Source organism: Microplitis demolitor, chromosome 8, assembly GCF_026212275.2.
Source record: "Microplitis demolitor isolate Queensland-Clemson2020A chromosome 8, iyMicDemo2.1a, whole genome shotgun sequence".
In the NCBI taxonomy this organism is placed as follows: Eukaryota; Metazoa; Arthropoda; class Insecta; order Hymenoptera; family Braconidae; genus Microplitis; species Microplitis demolitor.
Genome location: NC_068552.1, coordinates 3,490,431 through 3,510,576, shown reverse-complemented (window position 1 = coordinate 3,510,576; position 20,146 = coordinate 3,490,431). Strand labels below are relative to the sequence as shown.

General features: G+C 24.5%; 1 protein-coding gene across 5 annotated transcripts in view; it reads right to left on the bottom strand.

Moving 5' to 3' along the window:
* LOC103577311 (pumilio homolog 2) overlaps window positions 1-19,543 on the bottom strand; it is a 91,453-nt gene extending 71,910 nt beyond the window's left edge. For 2 of the 5 annotated variants that reach the window (XM_053741023.1, XM_053741027.1), the window contains exons 1-5: window positions 19,206-19,543; window positions 18,287-18,387; window positions 17,895-18,116; window positions 15,671-15,799; window positions 13,804-13,983 (exon numbers count right to left, since the gene is read on the bottom strand). In XM_053741023.1, coding sequence (XP_053596998.1) covers window positions 13,804-13,983; window positions 15,671-15,799; window positions 17,895-18,116; window positions 18,287-18,387; window position 19,206 — 633 coding nt within the window. In that variant the 5' untranslated portion in view covers window positions 19,207-19,543. Of the gene's footprint in view, window positions 1-13,803; window positions 13,984-15,670; window positions 15,800-17,894; window positions 18,117-18,286; window positions 18,448-19,205 lie in introns of all 5 variants that reach the window. The other 3 variants (XM_053741024.1, XM_053741026.1, XM_053741025.1) reach the window with 3 other exon arrangements.
* Window positions 19,544-20,146: the final 603 nt, after the last annotated feature.

Genomic DNA, 20,146 nt, shown 5'->3' with positions numbered 1-20,146 from the left:
TCGCCATACTCAAATTAAGACGGTATCATTCTAAGTCAATATTATTGGCCTTAAACCAAGAGAACAAAATTATTGGCAGAAATAAGTACGCACCTTGTTTGAAAACAAAAAATCCTTCTTTCAAGAGTAAAATTTTTTAATGAAAAATTTTTATTCTTCATTAAAGAGTAATAATTTATTTATTTAAGATTGAACTTTTTTTGAATTGAAAAGTTAAAATGTGTTGAAACAAGAATGATATTTTTAAGAAAATAATTGACTCAAACCAAGTTCATTCTTTTTTCCATGTCATTTTCTCAACTTTAATATCCAATAAAAATGTTGTTTTTCAAAATTGCTTAATTATTTAAACTATCCTATGATAATTTGTCAAATTACTTGTACTCATAATTAAAAAATTAAAAAAATACATTATTTTCACTTTATAAATTTAATTTTGCGCACTAAAAATAATTCGGTAATATTGAAAGATAAATATTTTTTAGTGAAAATAAATAAGACCAAAAAAAGGGAAATTATTGGGTTATTGAATTCTAAATTAAACGATTAATTTTCGTTAACTATGGATAAATATAAATATTTACTTTTTTAACAAACATTTTTACTTGCTTTACAAATAAAACTTTACATTGGAAAAAAAAATATATAAAACTGAAAGTGTTAAGAGTTGATGAACTCTTGAAATAACCAAACAAAAAGCAATGCTTTAAAAGTTGAATAATGAAATTAATTTTTTGTAGTAAAATTTGTTTCCAACTGATTGAAAACAAAATGACCGAATATAAATCAATAATATTCATTCTAACCTACATGAGTTCCTTTAGAAATAATTCAATTGTATTTTAAAAAAATAAAGTCGTTATCAAAAACAATAATTGTCAATTAATAAACACTTACAGCTATTTTAATAATATATATCAGTATCAATAAAATTGTTTATACTTTTCTTTACAGAAGTGATAAATAATTTGTAAGTTGTTAAGAAATCTACAGATAACAGAGAAAAAAATAATTATTTGATAAATATGATAATTAACAAAATGTTGAATTAATTTGACTTTATTTTATTTATGTTATCATTAAATTTATTTATTCAATTTAAATTAGATTTTTATTTTTTCAAATAATAAGATTTAAATTTTTGAAAGTAAATGAATCTCAAAACTAATTTAGAAACAGAATTTGATTATTAATTTTAAGTTCAACATTTACTATCAATTCAAAGAATGTATTTGAAATGTTAATGCTTTTTTTTATTACATGTTATGATGAGTGCAAATGCATTACGTCTTAACATATAATCAAATGTAATCACTTAACATATGACTAAGTAAGCGGAAACAAAATTTCTATTGTACTTTTCATCACCTCATGTTAAGATTATTATATGATGAAAAATTAGTTATTACATTTATCAAACAAATATTTATTTATTTACGCAACTTTAATTTTAAAGTATTTAAATGAAGTGGATTACTTGATTCATTAATAAAGAAATATATGACGACAATATCTATTCATAATTTTTAATCAAAACAAAATTAAATATAATTTGATTTTAAAAAATTAAGGCCATTCGGCAGCGGAAATGACAGGCGATTTCTTATGATCTAATTATTTATTTTCAAGCTATCAAATGAAAATTAGTTGAAAAATTAAATTTCTTGGACATTTTCCATAAATCAAGGTCAGAAAATCTTGGTAAAGAGATTGTCAAACAGCAAGAGATGAAACAAAAGTTGAAGCTAATTGGATGAGCTTTGAAATGCCTTCAATGATAACCCACATAAATTTTTGTTTTAAAATAATTTGGAATAAGGTAAGTCCCTTATACCCGCTCACTTTTCATTGGAGTGATTAAATCACTCGATATAAATTAATAAATAAAATTAAAAACCATATTTTTTTTTTTTAGTTATTTTTTCAACTTTCGAGTATTAAAATCAAATTTTAGTTTCAAGAATAATCTTGATAATTAATTATTGTTAATTTTTTAAATAAGGTCCTTAATTATTGTTAATTTTTTAAATAAGGTCCTTGAGTGTACCCATAGTCGCTCACTAAAAGTTTTCATGTACCATTACTCGATCAACACATGGCCCTATAGTCGCTAAAAGACAATATCAATTAAACTATCATAAGTTTATTGATTTGGACAGATAATTTATAAATTATACTACTTTATTCTTTGATAATATAAAATTTCGTGAATTTTAAAAATGTATTTAATAAGAAATAGTTATAACAATTCTTAAAAAATTTGACGCAACCTAAATTTAATCTAACGAATGAACGTTAAAGTAAAAAATGCCCGGCTGAGCGCGATTTTGCAAACAGTCATTTAATTTAAATTTATAATCTATTATAAAATAATTTGATGCATGATATTTTAATATGTTTACATTCACAAATAATTATTTATCAATAAAAATATTTCTAGTTGTAATTTTTTTTATAAAAAATATAAAAAACGCATTAAACAGTTTAAGTGAGAGACTAATGGTACTGAGCGGGTATAGGGGCTTTTATGTTAAATCAATACTTTTTTTTTTTTTTTTTTAATTTGAAAAATTAAAAATACCTACAACTTTTAAATTTATCGACTGATTTAGCTTATTTTCAAACTTGATCAAATCACTGAACCAAAAAATATTTGCGTCAAGTTTCATTAAGATCCGTTCAGAATTGTTAGCGTTATCGCGACCACAAGACTCAATATTTATAATTAATCATATAGGAGCGATTTCTTGTAAACGTACCTTAAATATTGATTTGTTTTTTAAATTCTTTATTTCTATTTTGGATTTTTGTAACTACTACAAATATAAAAATTTCTTCTAATCAAGATACGTATTTTTGAAGAAAATTTAATCGTCTACTTTGCTAAATTCACTCCTTCAAAAGCTATTCAAGGTTGAAGTTGAGTCAATAGGACTTAAATAACCTGAATAACTTTCGAAGGAATGAATTTAGCAAAAAATGTTGAGAGACCTTTTTCGTAGAGCATTAAATTTCCTTCAAAAATACGTATCTTGTCTAAAAAAAATTTTAATATTTCTAGTAGTTACAATAATCCAAAATAGAAACAAAGAATTTAAAAAACAAATCAATATTTCAGGCACGTTTACAAGGAAACGGCTCGTTTCTCGTCAATTTACTAAGAGAGAGTTTTTGTAGGGAATTCGATTTCCTTCAAGAATATACATTGCTCAAATTTTTCAGATAGATGATTTACGAGTTTTGGGTAAAAAATGAAATTTCCGTCAAAAAACGAATAGTCGTAACGATACACCTCTTAATATCATTATTAAGGACTTGAAGGTGCGCAATAATTTTTTTTTTCGTCATCAGGAATAATATTTTCACAGTATCGAAAGAAAAAAAAATTGTCGATTTTTTTTGGCCCAGTCTGATATATATATATATATATATATATATATATATATATATATATATATATTTATTTATTTATTTATTTATTTATTACCGATAATCGATTTTCAACTTAAATAAATATTCTCCTCATTGTTAAAAAAAAAAAAATTCAAAATAAAAAGGAACCTGCTTTCGTATTTAACACTTGACAACTAATCTTTTAATTTGAAATATTATGACATCATTAATATCAATAAGATCAAAAAGGTCAGTAAATGTTATATAACAAATACTGACAAGTGATTTTAAATTTTATTTTAATTATTTCTTGAAATTTTTATAGTTCTAAAAAATTATTAATTAATTAATTAAATTTCAAATAATATTAGAGTTATTAAACATTATCATGAATTTTATTGTTTAAAAACTATATAATAACTAATTGTTTCAATTAACTAAATTAATGATATTAATGTTTAAAAAAAAAACAATAAAATAATATACTTATTTAAAATTTAAAAATAAGTAGTTTATAAAGTATACTTTTTATCAAAGTACATAAATCATTAGTTTTTAATCATGACTGTTTTTAACATCAATTAATTTGTTAAGTATATAAAAAAAAATTTTTAAAAGCAGAAAAATATAGCTGTCATATGTTTTTAAGTGAATTAGTTATTCAAAGAAATACTTAATAATTTTTAATGTTAATTAAAAATAAATAGATTGAGAAAAAATAATTAAATCAATTATTTCGTTAACTTTTTAACAAAAGATTTTATCAATCAATTTTACTTCATACTAATAAGTTTTTTTTAAGAGATAAATAATATAACTAAAGTCATATATTGATAAAAAAAAAAAATAAATAAATTAGATTATCGACAAAATTTTAAAAATGATTACAAAATAAATGTACAAATGATATTTATGTATTGCTAGAAAAATCAATTGATAAAAGTGATTCTTTATAGAGACTACTAGATTCAACATTGTCGATAGAGTGTAATAATTTAAAAGAAATCGATTTTCTAGTGTAGCCAGCAATAGAAATAAATATTTTCAAATCCATAAGACATTTATAATATTTAAACGTCAGGCATACATACTATTTATAATAAAAATACGTTTCTGTAATAAAGTTTACGGAACAATATTTAAATAAACAGATAGTTTTTTTTTTATACAATAGGATTTATTTGAATCAAACAAAATTTGTTCTTATTTATTTATTTTATTTAAAGTCACTTTTCAACTGCCGGGCTAACTATAGGCAGAGAGTTTTTTAGTAAAAATTCAAAAATTTTACGTAAGGTAAAGCCCCTATACCCGCTCAGTACCATTAGTTGCTCACTTTGACTGTTTAAGGCGTTTTTTATAATTTTTATAAAAAAAATTATAACTAAAAATATTACTACTGATAAATAATTATTTGTGAATCTAAATATATTAAAATATCATGTATCAAATTATTTTATCATAGATTACAAGTTTAAATTAAATGACTGTTTTCAAAATCGCGATCAGCCGGGGATTTTTTACTTTAACTTTCATTCGTTAGATTAAATTTAGGTTGCGTCAAATTTTTTAAGAATTGTTATAACTATTTCTTATTAAATACATTTTTAAAATTCACGAAATTTTATATTATCAAAGAATAAAGTAGTATAATTTATAAATTATCTGTCCAAATCAATAAACTTATGATAGTTTAATTGATATTGTCTTTGAGCGACTATAGGGACATGTGTTGATCGAGTAATGGTACATGACAACTTTTAGTGAGCGACTATGGGTACACTCGAGGACCTTACTTAAAAAATTAATAATAATTAATTATCAAGATTATTCTTGAAACCAAAATTTGACTCTAATACTCGAAACTTGAAAAAATAACTATAAAAAAAAATATGGTTTTTGATTTTATTAATTAATTTATATTGAGTATTTAATCTCTCTCCAATAAAAAGTGACCCGGTATAGGGGCTTTTATCTTAACTCAATATTTTTGAAATTGTACTTTTGTCTCAATAATTTTTAAATTTTAATTTATAAATTTTTTATAGCACCTATTTTTTATCATTTTTTATTGTAAATATTAAAATAAAGTAATAAATTTTCTGAATATACCTCATCTTTTTTTTTTCTAACTTTCTTTCAATTAAATTTTTTTTTAAATTGTTACTTTTATTTTATGAACATTTTACCAAATATTATAATTTAACACATCTCGGGTCTAGAATAAAACTTGATTCAGGCTCGCTTCACCTTATTTTTTTTTTTTTTTTTTTTTTTTTTTTTTTTTTTTTTAAGTTATCGATTTGCCGACGATTTTTCGATAAGATTTCGACTTTTTTGACTTAAATTAAGTTTTCTTCAACTGTTTGAACTTTTTTCATCTTAGTTTCAACTTATTTGTATCTTTTGGTCTTACTTTGAACTTAATTGTCTTTACTTCGAGCACAATAGTCATTCGCTTTACTTTTGACTTGCTAAACCAAGTCGAAAAAAAAGTTTTTTATTCGCCTTACTTTCGATTCAACATATAATAATTATTTCACCTTAGTTTTGACTTTTGCGCCTTATAATTCAAGTCCAATAAGTCTAAACCAAGTCAGTTTCAACTTGATTTAAATTTTTTCGTCTTAAATCGTGACTAAGTAAGCCAGTTAAGTCTAAACCAAATCGAAAACTCAATGAATTTCATATCTCCAAAAAAAAAAAGTCAAGTTTGTCTTGTGAAAAACGACTCCAAATTCGACTTGATAAGCCAAATTTAAATCAAGTTTTATTTTTGACCCAGGATTATAAATTCTGTTCAAATTATTTGAAAAATTTCCATGCTATCATTAAATTTCATCATAATTCCATACTGTTCTTATGCTACGATAACTATAGTAATTTTTCATAAATTTTTTATGTATACACTACTGTAAAATTTTCTGAGTGTTCCAACTATTAACTGTTGGGGGCACGTTGGTTACTAAGTTCGAATGTTAAAGCTACACAGAAAAAAAAGTTATTTTGAGTCAAGACAAACATTTTTGGGAACCAAGTCAAGGTTTCCGAGTCAAGAAAATTTGTCTTGATCAGATGAGATTTCTACTTTACCCGAAAGAATTTAGATTTTCAAAAAAATTTTCTTGAATCAAGAATATTTACTTTTGGTCGAGAATTTTTTTCCTGTGTACTGAACTTTCGGTCGTAGTGATTGATTTTTTAAAAATATTTAATGAATGGTTTTTTTGAGATTATACTCAGATAAAATGTTTTTCAAATTAACGAATTGTGTATACATTATAAATTGACATCTTATAAATTATAAATTTAATTTTTAAATTAGAAATGAATAAAAATGTTTGAAAAAAAAAATTGTAGCAAAAATAGTCAACAATTGATACAAAAAATATTCAAAATAATTTTGCTTTCATTTCAGATGAATATTTAAAAATGAACCAAGTTACTTGACCAATAGATGACCTCCAATAATTGTATGAAGAATGTATTTATTTTTAATAATTTTTTTAAATAGGAATATTTTACTTGATTTAAAAATTTATTTACTTATCGTTTTATCAACTTCTGGTTAGAGAGTAGACCTTTTTAGAACCACAATATATAAAAAAAAACTATTGATACATACAATGACGTTATTTGAAATGCAAAGAAATATTATTAATAAATTGATAACTAAAACATTTTTTATCCTGAGACATAATATATTCAAAACAACTGTTTTTAAAAGTATTTAGGCTTTCAGCCAATATTGTCCCTTTCGGCAGTGAGTTCCAGAAATAAATATACCAGTCACAATACATGATTATTTTATCTTGTTTTTATTTTAATAAAATTCACTGAGAATAATTTATCAATTTTATTAAAAAGTACCGGACTTTTGATTAATTTTTTATAAAAATTTATCACAATGCAGAGGCAAATTTGAATTTTTGAAAACACAAAATTTTTAGCGCTCTGATGATTTAAAAAAACGCTTAAGACTATATTTTAGGTTTTCAGTGTTTGTGTTTCTAAAAATATGCAATGACTTCCAACTTTCATAATCGTGTTAAAATTTTATAAATTAATTAAAAAAAATTGAAACATTCGTAAGAAAAAAGGGCAACCTAGTTACAATTTTACCAAGACAGAATTTAAAAAAAAATTTCTTACGGTCGTTAGCAATTAGGATTTGAACGAATTCTTTTGAATAAATTTTACCCTACAAAATTTGAAAATTCGAATTATAAAATTGACATAAAGATTTTACTGAAATTAAATTAACAAATTTAGTTTAACCCTTAACGGCCACATGAGGTGACTAGTCACCCCAGGCTTAAAAAAAGTGGAATTAAAGGTCTTATACATTTCAAATAAATTCGTCAAAAAACTTTCAAAAAAAGGGAGTTTCTCCGTGTGGCCGTTAAGGGTTAACTTTCAATTGATATTAACTGTAATTAATTTTTTTTTAATTTGTACCTTAGCTTTGTCCGTTTTTTAATTAATGCATTAATTATGGTTTGAATTAATTGATAAAATTTAAATACGCTTATGACAGTTGAAAGCGATTGAAAATTTTAAAAAAATAGAAGACACTGTCTGAGAATGCCTTTAAAACCATAAGAAATAGCTTAAACATCTATTTATTAGTTATCTTACCCCAACATTAAAGAAAAACGATTCTATGTTAATAATTAGGATTGAATATAAATTGAGAAACGACAAGTAATATAATGATAGTGATCACTAAATACTATTAATCTAAAAAGTAATTCTTAAGAATAATTATTAAGTTTGGATAATAATCTTGAAACGCTTATGATTTATATGAAAAATTAATGAACAGATAAGCATATTTTACAAGTCGTTCAGTAATTTCTCATATACTGGCTATGAGAAATATTCTATATTGCATATTCATTTTTAGTTATGTTTAGTAAATTTTACTTTCCCTTTTAACTTTTTATTATTATTGTTATCACTTTGATTATTATTGTTATTTATATCATCTGTATTGGTGTTGGTGTCGATTTTTGTTTTTTTAAAAAATCACTTGTTTCAACCGAGTTTCGAACCCTGATCTCCCGCGCGCGAGTCCTTCCTTACGTCTGACGGCCCGATGTCTCCTTCGGACAAAAGTTTCAGAAATTGTAATACATATTTGTATATGCTATCCCCACCAACTTTTAATTTTATCGATGCATAGTAGAATTTACTATACAGATAGTAAAAAAATATAATCGTGTTAGCAAAAAATACATTGCGAATAGTAATTTTTAATATGTTGTATAGTAACAAATCCTATATTGTATTAGAAAATTGACTTTCTTAAATTAGTATTTATTAATAGTACTTATAGTAAAATTTACTATACAAATAGTAAAAAATATAATCGTCTTAGCGAAAAATACAGTACACATAGTAATTTTGAATATCTTATCATGTAATTATTACTAGCCAGTAAATTTTACTAAACGTTTAGTAATAATTACAATACAGAATGTACTTTTTCATATCTGTTAGTAAATTTTACGATAGTATTGTAATTTTTACTATACTTTTTTCTCCGTGTTTGATTTATAATTAAAATAAATTTATTGTCTATGCAGGAAAAATAAACATTCGAACTTTAAAAATCGTGACTTAGACGTAAGAAATTGATGAAATTTTAAAATATATTGTTTACAATGTTAAAATTCCCTAAATTGACGTCCAGGTCCCGGCATATAATTTCAAACACTAATTTTTAAAGTTTTTTTTTCGTGTGATTTAAACATCTAAACAAACATATTCAATCTGTAATCACCTATCAGCAATTTCTGTCAAATAAATTTTTATTAATTATTATAAATTTGATTTATTACTCCCAAATAAATCCTTATATCAGTGTACTGAGTAATAAATTACAACAAAATAAAAATGAATTGACAAATGTTTAGTAAGTGAAATAGCTAACATACGTCACATGTCGATACGAAAAACTCAGCGGGGTATCTCAAAGCTAGTACTCAAGTTACCCTAAAAATATTCTCGAGTTCTAGTCTAGTGTAAACAATATCGCTATATGTTAAGAAAACAACTTGATGGATCGTCTAGGGGTAACAGAGGGCATGAAATTCAATGCCGAAATTCAGAGGATGACGAAAAAAATCTACTCTACAATGCAGTTAACAGCTTGATACAATTCCACATGTTTTAACGTAGATTTGTTGATTATAATGTTTGCTAAACGCATACATTTACTGTAATAATATTTATATACTTTAATAATAATCTGTACTATCTCTGTACATAATAAAATGATAAGTAAACATTAAAAATGTAAATAAATAATATAATAATTTAGTGAATGTAAAGCATTATCAGAATTGTATTAAAGATACATTCATGGTCATTAATACCGAGTAAGGTCAGGCCTCGAGTCACAAGGAGAGATGTCGAATGAGTCATTTTGATCGATATATTCTCACTTGACATCATGCATTGCCATGTGAATCATATATTGATAACATTAAATTTTTTTACCTGCATTACAAATCTATGTCTTTAAATAACGATTATTTATTATATTTGTCTAATTATTTACTAATAAAATAATTCATTTTGTCAAAATAATATCTGATAGGTGTAATTAAATTTGTTAGTTCGATAATAATAATCAAATTATTGACATTTTGAAATATTGCAAATGACAACGGTAAATATATGTATATATATACATTTTTTTTTTATTTAGTAACCTTAGAATTGAAATAGATTCATTTTAATTATATATTTACACCTGACGTAATTCAACCAAGCGAGTGTTTATTATTACATTTTGCTTGTTATTTAATCAATTTAAATTAAATTTATAACATCTATATAAAGCGTTTTTATTATGATGAAATTATCAATCAACAATTTTCGGATTTTTTTTTTTAACAAATCAATTACAAAAAAAAAACTAAAAATATGCACATGTGGAAAATTTTAAAAACTATAGATGCAATTTTTTCAAATTTTTTTTTTCCATAATTTATCGTCTAAAAAAAAATCAAAAAATTATGATAATACTGGTTGGCTGACGTCGATAATTTTTGGATTTTTTTTCAGACGATAAATTGTAGAAAAAAAAAATATTTTGAAAAATTGCACCTAAAGATTTTTTAATTTTATACAGGTGCATTTTTTTATTTCCTTTTTTTTTGTAATTGATTCGTTAAAAAAAATGCGGAAATTTTTAATTGGCCAACTTCTGTATCATTTTTTAAAAGTTTAATTTAAATTAATAATTAAATTTTATACTAATAATAAAAATCAATAACCTTTTGAAAACAAGTTAATAATATGACAATCAATGTTCATTGCACAATATATATATATGTATCCATACTCGTCTTATTCACGTTTACGAAAATATTTTTACAATACTGAAGTTTACTGACGTCTAATAATTTTTAAATTTGTTTTTGTACAAAAAATTATAAAAAAAAAGTATTTGAAAAAATTGCACCTGTAGTTTTTTAAATTTTCTACATGTGCATATTTTTATTCTTTTTTATATTTTGTAATTTATTCGGTTAAAAAAAATCCGAAAATTACTAATTGTCTGCTAACTTCATATTTTTAATGATCATTAGAAAGTCAACGAAATTAATTAAAATAAAAAAGAAAAAATTAATAAATTAAATGAATCATAAGTAAAAAATATAAATATTTTATATGAATAAATAATTTGAATTTTAAACGAAAGTTATAATACTTTATGTAATATAAAAATAATTATGAAACGAATATAATAAATAAAATAGTAATGACTTAATAAAGTAAAATAAATTGTAAATTAATAAATTATAATTTCCAAAATACTCATATATATTATAAATAAATATATATGATAAAGTCTTATAATCGCGTTCAATATGATTATAAGTGGCAAGTAATGTATATGTATATATAAATAATAATAAAATAAATATTGAAAAACTTTTTCAGACGCGTACGTTTATAAATGCCGGATATATATATATATATATTATAATGTACACGAGAAGCTCGAGTGAACACGAACGAAAGCGAGTTCGAACGTGCGTTGGAAGGTTGCGGCATCGACGCGATGTCCTTTTCTCCTCACTCTGCTAAAATCTTTGATACGATATATATATATATACATAAGGGCGGATGATAAAAAATATATATGTATATCTATAAATATATACATATGTACTTGTTTATATTTAAACAATTAAAAAAAAAAGTATAGTACTTAACACGCGATCTAATAAAAATTAAAAAAAAAAAAAAAAAATAATAATAATAATAATAATAATAATAATAATAATAAGTAATTTATTTTAAGAAATAATAAATAAAACTACCATATCGGCACCCAGGTCTTTCATGTCGCAGTAAAGAAATAGATCCCCCGGTGGTTTCATCCAGTCGTCAATATTGTCACCCGGGCTATATCCAACGCTGAAACTCTCCACCGTCTTAAAATTAATCGTCACAATGATAGTCACAACACCCACACACTATTTATTATAAATTTAAATATTTAAATTTATAATATTATTTATAACACTAATTTTTATAATAATATATTATATTTAATATATCAGGGGCACAAATTATTTTAACTTCGTCCCTGAACTCCCGCTTCTTCTGGAACAAACGTCGAGTCGCAGCCTCTCCTTTTCCCTTTTTTCCACCTCTTATCGTTACGCTTTTGACAGCAATTCCCAACTTACTTTTTCGTTTATTAACGTCCGAAATATTATTTTATTTTACTTAATCTCATCTACTATGCACACTATATATATATTTATATTTATATATATACACTAATTAAAAATTTATGTAAGCACACGAAGTGTTTTTTTTTAAATTGCTTTTGTTATTCGCGTCTCAAATTTGTTTTTAAATTCAAAATAATTAATCCTGTAGCTTTTACTTTCGTGACTGACAATTACCAGAGCTTTCCTACTGGTTCCCACACCTAAAGCTGTCCTTCTTTGTCTAATCGAGTGTGCTCTCACCCACACACCTATCACCACTGTTAGTTCCACCACGCTATTTACAATCACAAACAATGTTATTTAATATCACGTTTAATTCACATTCACCCGCGCATTATACCCGTCCATTTAGTCATCGCGACGCGGTCTGTTATTTTTTTTACGTGTCGATGATCCTCAGACGCTCAACAAGAACGTCCTTTGGACGTTTGTTTTAAATATTATTTCACGTTAGCCGGCCTGCTGGATTCAGACTACCCGTCAAACGAAACAAAGAACGACGCGGTGACTTTAGCGTCGCCTCGCGGACGTTATTGCTAACACTTTTATCCCTACTCTTTTTTTTTTATATCATGTTCACTTTTAACTTTTTTTTAAACTAAATTTTTCTTTCATATTTATAATTATCATTTTAAACTTTAAATAAAATTTTGGCGGTGAATTTAAATGGTCGAAATTAGCAGACAATTAATAATTTTCGGATTTTTTTTAACCAAATCAATTACGAAAAAAAAAAAAAAAAATAAAAAAATGCATATATAGAAAATTTTAAAAACTACAAGTGCAATTTTTTCAAATATTTTTTTTTTTTTTTTATAATTTATGGCACAAAAAAATCAAAGAATTATTAGACATCAATTTAATTTACTGAAGTTCGCCGACGTCTAATAATTTAAAAAAATTTTTTAAGACAAATTATAAAAAAAAAAAATATTAGAGAATTGCATATCGTCTGTTAACTTCGGGATCATTAATTTAATTAGTATAAAATTTATCAAAGATATTTTGCATTAATATTTTAGTTATTTGCTGATACAATTATATTATAAGTATAATGTGTATATCTATAAATATATATGTATATATATAACTGTTGTAGCCGGTGAAATGACGCTTACACGTGCTCAAGAAAATTAGTTTTCTTATCAGAGTATAGATCGCGCTACACGATAATTCTATGAGTCTAATAGATAATTTTATAAATTTTATAATAATGATTTAATTATAATTATATTTTTATTTTAATTAAACTGTTTTATAGTAAAATTATTAGCAAAAGCTGGCATTGCAATTATAAAGATACTTAAATAAATAAAATATTAATTATTTTTTACTTTAAAGTCAAAAGGTTATTTTTTTAAAAATAAAATTTACTTGACTTTTATTTCCCTGACCTTGGCATTATTTTTCTTTTAATATTAAACTTTACTCCTCTCACTATTATATTTAAATACAAGATCTATAATACATTCACTCGCATTAGGTATCACAATTCTCTAATGTGAGTTTTCCACACATTAAATGTGGGGGCGATTTATTTCTTTTTTTCTAATATGATTATCTTAAATTATTTTCCACGAATAAATTTTATAAATTATACTTTTTATATAAATAAATCATGAATGAATTAATAATATAATTATTTATTTACCTGGCCATTTCTGTATTGTTGTTGCTGTTGATGCTGCTGCTGTTGCTGTTGTTGCTGCTGCTGTTGTTGCTGCTGCTGCTGTTGTTGCTGTTGTTGTTGATGATGAAATAATGCAACTTGTTGTTGAGTTGTCATTTGATTGTTAAGATAAACCAGATGTTCTGTTCCAGGTGCAGCACTCTGAATAATTTATTTTAAAATAAATTAACGTAGATTTTTATTTGAGGTAAAAGACCCATTACCCGCATGTGTATCTAAAGATCGGAATATTTTTCGCGGAACGAAAATAAAAAAAAATAAATTGAAAAGTTAAAAATCTACTGGATCTAGATTTCTAAAATGTTTCGTACATCAGCCGAAAATTGTAGGCCACCCCCAACTATCCCTTAAGCAGTCAGAGTACGTATATTTTTTTCGTACGTATATGTTTTAAGTATTAGAATAAAATTTTAATTTCAAGAATAGTGCTGATAATTACGATACTGAAGTTAGCTGATGTCTACTAATTTTTGAATTTTTTTGGAAACCATAAATTATAAAAAAAAAAATAATTCGAAAATTGTACGCGTAACTCTTTAAATTTTCTACATGCACATATATTTAGTTTTTTTTTTCCATAATTTATTTGTTGAAAAAAAAAATCAAAAAATTGTTACCTGTTTGTTACCAAAAATTTTAACTTCAAGATCTCTGATAATTAATTATCTTCAATATCTATATTATTAAGAGAATAAGGAAAATTTTGTTCCCGGCATATTTGTATGATATGATTGGTTAATGTTATTAAATTTGGTATCGTTAGAAAGGTTTTGACTTGAATTTTTGCCTTTTCATAGTTTCAACTCTTTTTTATTATCAATCATTGAGAAAAATCGATTTAGCTGTATCATTCAAATTACATTTAAATTACGCGAGAAAAAATACAATCGTAATTATTTTCTTTAAGTAAATTAATATTCTAATTATTCTGTTACTAAATATGACTGAATGCCACTGAATATTTACATTTATATTTAGGAAGCTTCTCAAAGCCAAAAAAGTGTGCACAGAAAAAAAAAAAGGATTCATTGACACAAAAAATCTTTACTCGCCTAAAGAAAATTTTTACTTACCCCAAGAAATTTTTCGCATTGTGAATTAAAACCAAAAAGTTATTTAGAACTAGAAAAAATTTTTTGGTACAAGAAATCATTTCTTGACCAAAATAATCTTTTCTCGCCCCAAGAAAATTTTTGTATTGAATTAATGATGCATAAAATTTCTTGGTGCAAATAAAATTTTTTGAGGCAAAAATCGTGTTGTTCTGAGTATTTTATAAAATCAGTAGTGATATTTGGGCAGTCACGTGGTGACTGCAGGTTGCTCGTTATTATTAATTTTTTAAATAAGCTGATGAGTGTAACCATAGTCGCTCACTAAAAGTTATGATGTATCATTACTGGATCAACACATGGCCTTACACTCGCTCAAAGTCAACATCAATTGAAGTATGATGAGTTTATTGATTAGGAGAATAAAATATATTACTTTATTTTTTACAAATTTTGGATATGTATTGAATAACACATGAGAAAACAACTATCAAAGAATTTAATTAAACTTAAATTCATGTAACGAACAAACGTCAAAGTAAAAAAAGGCCGACCGAGCGCGATTTTGAAAAGTCAATTAATTTAAATTACAAAATCCTTTGATACGTCACATTCTAATATCTTTAGTTTCACAAACAATTATTCATTAATGATTTCTCTCTATAAAAATTACAAAAACGAATCAGTTAAAGTGAACAACTAATGGTACTGACAGGGCTTAGGGTTTTTCTTAACATGAACGATATTAAAAATATACTGTATTTTCGTTTACTTACTTTAAGTTGCATGGGATGTAATTCATATGGTAAATGAACATTATTCATTGTCTGAAGGCCCAATTGTTGTGGTTGACTTTGCTGTGGTACACCCAATTTTGCCATTGGGTATTTCCATTTCTCATGGCTCTATAAATAAATTTTATGTTACTTATCATCTTAGTTATAAAAGATTATGGACATTGGGTTCCAGTGAGGCCTACCCTATTTTTGACCATAAAAGACCGAAAAATAAAATTTTATTGTAGTTTTTCTTTTTTAAATTCAATTTATTCGTTTCCCCGACGAATTGATGGATAATTCAAAAATTTTTATTTAAATAAGTTTTTATCCGTTCGGAAATGAAAAAAAAATTGTTTTCGTCATCTTTTATTACGATTTCTATAATAACATCTTTAAGAGTTTTGCGATATTTCTTTTTATTAAAAAAGCAAACTTTAATGAGAAATTTCTTGATATCGTCACTTTAAAAATTATTAGGAATTTTCAAAAGTTAAGGTTTTATCAAATATTGCAGCATAAAAATTAGCAAAATTTTCATTTTTATAATCGCATTTTCTGTTAAATTTTTTTCTTTTTAATCAATTCATCATAAATACTAACAATAAAAACGTGAAAAAAATTTTTTAAATGTAATATTATTTTCATTAATTCATAAAAACGTAAAAGAAAAAAAAAATAGTCGCAAAACTTTAATATTTTCGTACACGCGATATTTATATTTTTTACTAATACGCTGTAGAGTATAACAATTAAAAAGAGAAAAAAAATGTTAATTTTTTCCAGTTGTTAAGAATAAAAACAGAACAGAACAATAAAAAATAAAATAATTACATTCAATTTCCATAATTTTGTTTACCTCTAAAAATTAGTTAAATAGTAACATCAGAATAAAAACTTATCTAAAAATAATTTTTCTTTTCATTTAAATTTTCAACATGAGTGCAAAAGTAGCAGACGTACAAAAATTTTTTAATTACATATAAAAAATTAAATAATTAAAACAATAAAATTTATAAAATCCATGAACTGAATTTAGAATTTTATAAACATGCATTTTTTTATTTGTAATTTATGAACATTTTAATTTATCATTTAAAAGTTTTAAAAATTGTCAGATGTCTGCTAACGTTACTATCATATTTTGAACGCAGTACTTAAACTTTTCCATTTTATCGTATTGTCAAAAATTAAACATCAAAAGTATCACTGATATTTATTACAAGTATTGTCACCATCAACACCTTTTATTGTGTAAAAAATTTATATTTATTTCAATAAATTATTCATATATTTGTTAAAGAACTATCATCAATAATAAAGTTATGATACTGAGTGTAGTAGTCTAATAATTTTCGGATTTCATTAAATACAATAAATTATAAGAAAAAAAAAAATTAAAATAATTGCACTTATAGTTTTTAAAATTTTCTACATGTGCATATTTTTTAGTTTTTTTTCTCTAATTGATTTGTTCAAAAAAAAAAATCCAAAAATTGTTAATTGTCTGTTAACTTCAGGATCATAATAAAGTTTCATATTAATTTATGATACTTAGAGTGGCAGACATCAGAAATTTTTTTAATTTTTATAAATGAATTAGTTGTAACTAAAATAAAATTTGTATAATTTGCACTACAACAATTTTAAAAATTTTTCATGTGCGATTTTCTAAAGTTTTTCAAGAGTGTGAGTGTAGCAGACATAAGATAAATCTCAAATTATGAATAAATAGAGGAAATAATTTAAAAAATAATATTTATAAAAAATACACATTAATTTCAAAATTTTTTAAATGCGCATTTTTAAAAATTCTATTTTATTAATTATTTACGCTATTTATTAACAATTTTATATTTGTCTAACGTCTGGTACATTCAAACTCATAGTTTTTCCTGTAAGTATTTTACTTCTTTATTTAAAAGAAATAAATTTTTTTTTAATGTCTGCTGCTTTCAGTATCATATTAATTTCATATTTTATATTAAACGAATAATATTTATCAATTAATAATTAGTACAAATGTGAATGTAGCAGACATCAAATGTAAAATTATAAATAAATAGAGAAAATAATAAACAAAATAATATTTATAAAAAATCCACTTATTAATTTAAAAATTTTAAAAAATTCTATTTTATTAATTATTTACTCTATTTATTAATAATTAAAAATTTGTCTGATGTCTGGTACATTGACACTCATAAATAAGTTATATACATACGTTATCAATAATAGCATCATCAGCAAGTGCCCAAGCTCTTGGTGCTTGTTTGCTTTGAAAAGTATTAGCTTGAGCATTATAATCAGGTTCTGTAGGTCTTTGAAAAACATAACCAACCATAGCGTCATCTTGGGTTCTACTGACACCAATCTGATTGGTCTGTCCAGCTTGAATTCTCATAGCATCTCCACTTGCTATCATTTGTGCACACTGATCAATATCCTAAATAAATAATTTATTAGTCAATTAATCAACTAATCATCAATACTAAAACAATTTTAAAATTAATCAGTATCAACTGTTATCCGGAGTTTAAAACAAAATATTTCGTGTCGTTAAACAAACAATAAAAAAAATTTAATGAACATATTAAATATTAATAAATAACTTACAGGTATATGTCCATTTGCAGAGGGATGATGCAGCTGCATGGAGGGTGCCGGTTCGCTGGTACCACCACTTCCAGCACTGAGCCACTTCATTCTGTTGAGCACTTAGTCAAGTAGCTTTTACTTTGTATGTTGGTTAAATGGTAGACGCGGACGTTTTAATGCTGAAGACAAGAGAAAGAGAGTGGAGACACAGATGGAAAAGAAAAAAAAGAAATGAAGAAAAAAAAAAATGAGAGACGGTAAAAGAAAGAGCAGAGATGAAAGACAGAATGATGATGTGAGAAACTCGCGGTGAAGGTTATCCCGATTATACTAAAACCGGCGTCGAAATATTTTCCAATATTCACTACGTCCAGATCATATTAATATACAAATATATTTAAATATAAACTCAACCACAATTATTTTTATTTTAATTAATATTGAATTATTATTTTAAAAATTATTTTATTTTATTTCACTTATTTTCGATTAAATAACAGGCCAAGAGTAATGGAAGCTTACAAGGGCGCACACTGTCGGATTTTTGACAACACGCATACAGACGAGGTGTAACACAAAGGGTATATTGCTATATATATATCTACCGGTTCACAATGACGGTCCACTTGCTGATAAATTTTAAACTGCCATAAATTTATTTAAATTATCAAGAAAAATAATTTACGCGGACTTTTTAAATTAATTAGGCAGCAATGATAATTTATCTTATGATTTTATTTTATGGAAAAAAATGATTGCGGTTTTTTTTTAAGTTTATAGGTTTGCTGATTTCACGATTTCCGCACACAGGTTTGACTTGGAAATTTCGTCAAAGAGGGAGTCAGTAGTAATTCTAGTTTTAACTAATTTAAAAACGTCAAATATTAAAAAAGAAATTAAATAAATGAAATAAAAATTTATATAATAATATAATTACTTTTTTTGATAGTATAATTATGTAAATATATACCAATATATTTATTTAAAATTATTTCTTGTAAAATCTTGTGAAATTTTTTTTTTAGCAACAGCCAAAACAACGGTTGGAACACAACGCCAACACATAAATGTCTACTAAATCACTGCGTTATTATTTTTAATACTTTTTATAATAATTTACTAAATACACTATTCACATATATTTACAAAAGGACACGAAGTTATAAAACGCGTCCAATAGCAATCGCGAAATTCGCGTGCTTTGATGCAACGCGATTTTTATGACTATCAAATGTAGCCTTAGACTTTTTCTTGGCTAGAAATAACGTGCCGACATCTTTTATTATTAACTGAGTGTGCGCGTGAATTTCATGTTTTCGTTTGGTGCCTAACGGAGATTACATGAAACTCACACTTGCATAAAAATATGAATTGAGATCTACATTGTGAGCAGATCACTTTTGATAAAGCATTACATTAAAATTATCGTTAGTAAAAATTTAAATACTAATATAATTTTCCATTTCTACTGAGCCATACTTTAAAACTTTAAAAATTTTATCTTGAATTAATTAACTAATATTTAGGAGGTTCGACCGAATCTAATGTAAAAAGGATTTTCCAACTTTAAAATTTGAAACTTAGTATACATGAAAAGAAGTACTTTATCTATGTATTCTCTAAATTTGAATATGATCCACCGTCTAGTTTCTTAGAAAAAAAGATTTAAAAAAGACATTTTCAAAGTTCTTATACACAGGCTCTTATGGCGGACAAGCTCCCGTCATGACTTGTTCGATTATTTTCATTATTAACCTCCCAAGTTTAAGAAATAAAAAACCACATGCCATAAACTTGAATATTTTTGGAATGTGATAAGATTTTAACAATATAGTGTTACCGTTGTAATTATTTAAATAATTCAAGTTAAACTTTATT